General features: G+C 36.9%; 1 protein-coding gene across 4 annotated transcripts in view; it reads right to left on the reverse strand.

Moving 5' to 3' along the window:
- Positions 1-1022: 1022 nt before the first annotated feature.
- Positions 1023-5056, reverse strand: part of LOC106875247 (zinc finger protein ZFP2) — a 22920-nt gene continuing 18886 nt past the window's right edge. For all 4 annotated transcript variants that reach the window (XM_014923318.2, XM_052972792.1, XM_014923331.2 and 1 more), the window contains exon 3: positions 1023-3325. In XM_014923318.2, coding sequence (XP_014778804.1) covers positions 2488-3325 — 838 coding nt within the window. In that variant the 3' untranslated portion in view covers positions 1023-2487. The remainder of the gene's footprint in view (positions 3326-5056) is intronic.

Genomic DNA, 5056 nt, shown 5'->3' on the forward strand with positions numbered 1-5056 from the left:
TATATATATATATATATATATATATATATATATATATGGTGATGATTATGTGGAAAGCAGGTATGGTATTCAATGCTCTATAGAACATATGCAGATGTCATCAAAATGTCATAATAATTACATAACAGTACACATCAGCTGTAGGCAGATTATGCAATCTTTCACTTTATCTCATCAGTGTCTTGCAATAAATACAATAAAAGATGTTATAAGCTACAAATAAATACACTTTTCAGGTTTACAATAACCTTACAAGTCACACAATATGGCAGGGGACAGAAAGAATATCATATCATAGATGTGATACCTCTCTCAAATCTATGTAGGTGTGAGTAGAGAGAGAAAGAGAAAAGAAATAAGAGAAGAACACTGTTCATGTTGATAGCAGAGGATTGTGAAGCTCAAGTTATAAATCAGCCAATGGCTGGCTATCATATAAGAGCTGGAGAAAAAGATTTCTTTTAAGACAGATGTAAACAGATATGACATATAAACATGTGCAAATTTCTCTCCCTTCCCATATACACACACGTGCATGCACACACACACATACTGATTGCACCTACATGAATTTGAGAGCAGCATGGCATCATTCATACGTCCATGGTATGTTTTTCTGTGCTATATTGTGTAACATGCAAGATAATTAATGATTTGCATAACAAGAAAAGTGTATATATTTGTAGATTTTAACATTGATGAGGTGAAGAGCAAAATTGCATAATGTTTCTACAAATGTTATGTAAAATATTACAGCAATTTGATTACACTCATATATATTCTATAAAGCATTGATTATCTTACTTGTTTTCTGCTTAATTATTATTTCTGACAGTTAATATTTATCCCTATTTAAAAGTGGATGTTTTGTTAGAACAAATTATACTGCAGTAGTTACCAGGAGAGAAACTCTCATGTTGGCTTTTGGTGCAAAATGCACCCTTGTTTATATTGATATAAACAAGAGTGCATTTTGCACTAAAAAGCCAATATGAGAGATTCTCTCCTGGTAACTACTGCAGTATAATTTGTTCTAACAGAACATCCACTTTTAAGTGGGGATAAATATTACTTCTCAGTATTAATACTGCCTCTGTTGCCTAAACTTATTATATCTATTATTTGGTTCATATTCTGTACCACTAGTCTATCCTGAAATTGATGCTCTGCATTGTACCACTCTGGATACAGGAGTGGAATGTGAAACTCCCTACGGAACCCAATCTTTGGTTACATATTGTGCTTTACAGTGCCTTGTTATTTATATATATTTGTGTGTGTGTGTGTGTGCGTGTGCATGTGCGTGTGTGTTTATTAAACTTTTACAATTAGAGGGGTGACAGTGATTCTGAAACTTCAGCTCGCTAGCCTTCTTTAGACATTAACATTTTACACACTGTTAAATTGCTTCTTATACATAACTGGACATAAAAGCAAACATTAATGTAGGTATGTATATATAGAGTGGGGGAGTAGGGGGGTGTATTCATGTACATCTCTGTGTACAAAATGATATAAAATTGTCATTGTACAAAAGTGAAAGGGCACTGTCTGTTTAAAAATCAATAGATTGTACCTGTTTGTCAATAAATAAGAAATTGCCCTATACATAAAATGGAAGGTGTTGGGTGGGCAACCTATCTTATATACGTAAGAATAAGAGACCGTTTTGTTTCTGCAGACTAGTTAATGATGACTGTCTCTTTACATAGACATTGGTAAGGAGAGAATTCAGAAATGATTTTTACATTAAGTGGGGCCATTTTATCTGTGACAAATGTTTTGGATAGATTGTTATAGCAAATATCAATGTAAACAATGTTTTGTAAGACAACCTTATCCTTAACCCTAACCCACAGAATGTCATAGGGTACTCATAAAGGCTAACCTCAACAGTTGAGGCCTGGTGCATGTGATAAGTAGATTGAGAACACAGGGACTGGAGACATTAGGGAAAAAAAACAGAAGAAAGAAGAGATCAAAAGAACAGAAAGAAGAAAATAGAAAAAGAAAAGAAAAAGAGAAGAAAAGAAGAAAAAATAGACAGATAAGATGAAAGTAGGAATCTATTTGTTATAGAAAGATAGAAGATGGTGCATAATTGTGTCTCCAGACTATGACAGAAGTTGATAATATTACATAGAACAGCAGATAGCTGTTTTTGTTGATAGAATTGCAGTTTATAAAATGGTGGGTTGACTGACTGAAGTGAAAGAAGACTGTATCTGTACATAAAATTACAGGTGAAGCTGTTTCTGTTCTTGGTGTAGAAGTCTTTCCTCATACACGGAGTAGAGGGAAACACTGTCAGTGGACTAAATGTCAAAGACTGTCCTTGTTCCCTGTGCCAAGGCTCATATGGATGAAACAGTGAAATGTCTGTTCATGTGTTCATGCTAACAGGTTAGGAAAGTGTAAATAGACCATGGCATTGCTACCTACCTGCTTTACCTGATGATAAACCGAGTCTATTTGAACCAAAACAAATTAGTAAGAGTGTATTCGCTTGTGTTTTTCCATGTTTCCACGTAGAGAAAACTGGCGACCACATATGGCACAGTCGAAAGGTTTAACTCCAGTGTGCACCACCTGGTGCTGTCGCAGGTTACCACGAAGACCAAATCGTCGTCCACACACGTTGCAATGGAAAGGTTTCAGGCCTTCGTGAATAGCTTGGTGCTTTTTCATGTTACCACGAAGTGTGAACATTTTGCCACATATAGGACAAGAAAAAGGTCGGTGTGTGATGTGTGTCTGCCGGTGTCGAAGCATACTCCCACGCAGTTTGAATCGCTCTCCACATAAGTCACAGTCAAAATGGGTCATGCCATGGCAACTATCTGGTGACGCTTCAGCATCCATTGACAAGAGTCGTCTTGTGCGGCCTTCACTACTTCCTTCTTCATCACAGATATCACAATCAGATAAACATTTGCCATTGTTGTCTGACATGCTGTACTCCTGATTCATACACAAATTGCAAGGGGAGCCCAGCTTGCCATTGCACTCAACTTCTGATGCCTTGTTAAAGAGAAAGTTCTTGCTGTCATTGCTGTTACTATTGTTGTTGCTACAGCTACTGTTGTTAGTGTTGACATTGCAACTGCTATTGCTACTACTGCTGCTGCATTTGGTGCTGGTGCTGCCAATATGGGTAAGTTCGTGGTCCCGTAAATCATGAACATGGTAAAATCCTTTACCACATATGCTACAGTGCTGCACCATTTCTTGGTCAGCATCGAGATCAGAATTGCAGGCTCGAGTTGCTTCTGCAAATGCATTGATGTGCATGAAAGCCGAAGAGTGCTTTTTGGAATTACTGTGCCTGCAAAATCAACATATTAACATAAATTTATAAATTTAATAAATATATAAGTACATAAATCTAACGTACATATAAACATACAAGGGCATGCTGAAAAGTTCCTGGCTTTGGGTAAAAGAAAACTAGGAGGATCAGTTAATTATGATTTTATTCAACATATTCCCTTCTCAGATTTACACACTTATTGCAGCAGTCATTCAATTTTTCTAAGCCCTGTAAGAGAACTTGGAAGGTTGGGCCTCCAACCAGGCCTTTTGCAATACCGTTAAAGCCAGGAAATATTTAGCACACCCTCGTAAGTAAAAGTATACACATATTAACGCATATAAACATATATAAATAGAAATATCAAATGTGAAGGTGCATGGCTCAGTGGTTAGAGCATCGGGCTTGCAATCACGAGGTAGTGAGTTTGATCCCCAGACTGGGCTGTGTGTTGTGTTCTTGAACAAGACACTTTATTTCATGTGGCTCCAGATCACACATCTGTAAAAATGAGTTGTGACATCACTGGTGCCAAGCTGTATTGGTCTTTGCCTTTCCCTTGAATAACATTGGTGGAGGGGAGAGGGGAGGTTGGTATGCATGGGTGGCTGCTGGTCTTCCATAAACAACTTTGCCTGGACTTGTGTCTCAGAGGGTAACTTCCTAGGTGTAATCTCATGGTCATTCATGACCGAAGGGGGTCCTTTTATATATCACATCATGTTATCTCAAATCTCTGCCAATTTAATCACTACTACAAAGCCTTCTGCACCATTTATTCTCCTTGTCAGATATTCTTACTTTCTTAATCTCTCACAAAATATTTGGTCCTTACAGACAAAACCATATGACTCTCCACCCTCCTCTAATCCTTAACCGAAGATCTTATTTCATCTTGCCAACGCATGCACAAATTCTTTGTTATTTAACACCAAAGTAGATCTTCCTGATGCAGGATCAATAACAAGTGATATCAAAGACTGCGGAACTGCTTGTAAACAGAGTGGCTGCAATTTCACAATTATTACTTACTTCTCTCAATCTGCTGAAGCAAACAGTCAAACAGCGGTTGACTGAATGAAACTATAACAAATTACAAATTAGTTTGGATAATACACATATCTATTTATCTAACACATAAACAAACATCAGACTAAAGACACTGCAAACACAGGGTGTATATTGGGCATTTTTCTGTTTTTGTACCACAAAATAAAGAAAAATACATGTTCATAGGTGTGTGTGTGTGTGTGTGCATACAGATATACATACATATTTATACTGGCAATTTTGAGTTATTTCTGTCAGCACATTTTCATTTTATTTATGCAAATTACCTCAGCCATAAATGTGCTCTACTCTCTTTTTGTATAAGTATCTCATTCTGCCAGAGAGAAAATAGAGAAACTGTTGTGTTGATGATGCTCACTGAGGCAGAAACATGTGCAGGGCTGTCCTAACTGCTACCATGCAATTCAATTATCTCACCTTTTCTGGAAGCAGTGATAATTTCAATAAGTCAAAAAAAAAAAAAAATTGTATGGTTTTTAATATATACTTATTTTCAAGTATATTTATGAATATCCAAGATTTGTTTTTAGGATCATCATTTAACGTCTGCTTTCCATGCTAGCATGGGTTGGATGATTTGACTGGGGACTGGTGAACCAGATGGCTACACCAGACTCCAACCTGATTTGGCAGAGTTTCTACAGCTGGATGCCCTTCCTAACACCAACCACTCTG

This window comes from Octopus bimaculoides, chromosome 14 (assembly GCF_001194135.2).
Source record: "Octopus bimaculoides isolate UCB-OBI-ISO-001 chromosome 14, ASM119413v2, whole genome shotgun sequence".
Taxonomy (NCBI): domain Eukaryota; kingdom Metazoa; phylum Mollusca; class Cephalopoda; order Octopoda; family Octopodidae; genus Octopus; species Octopus bimaculoides.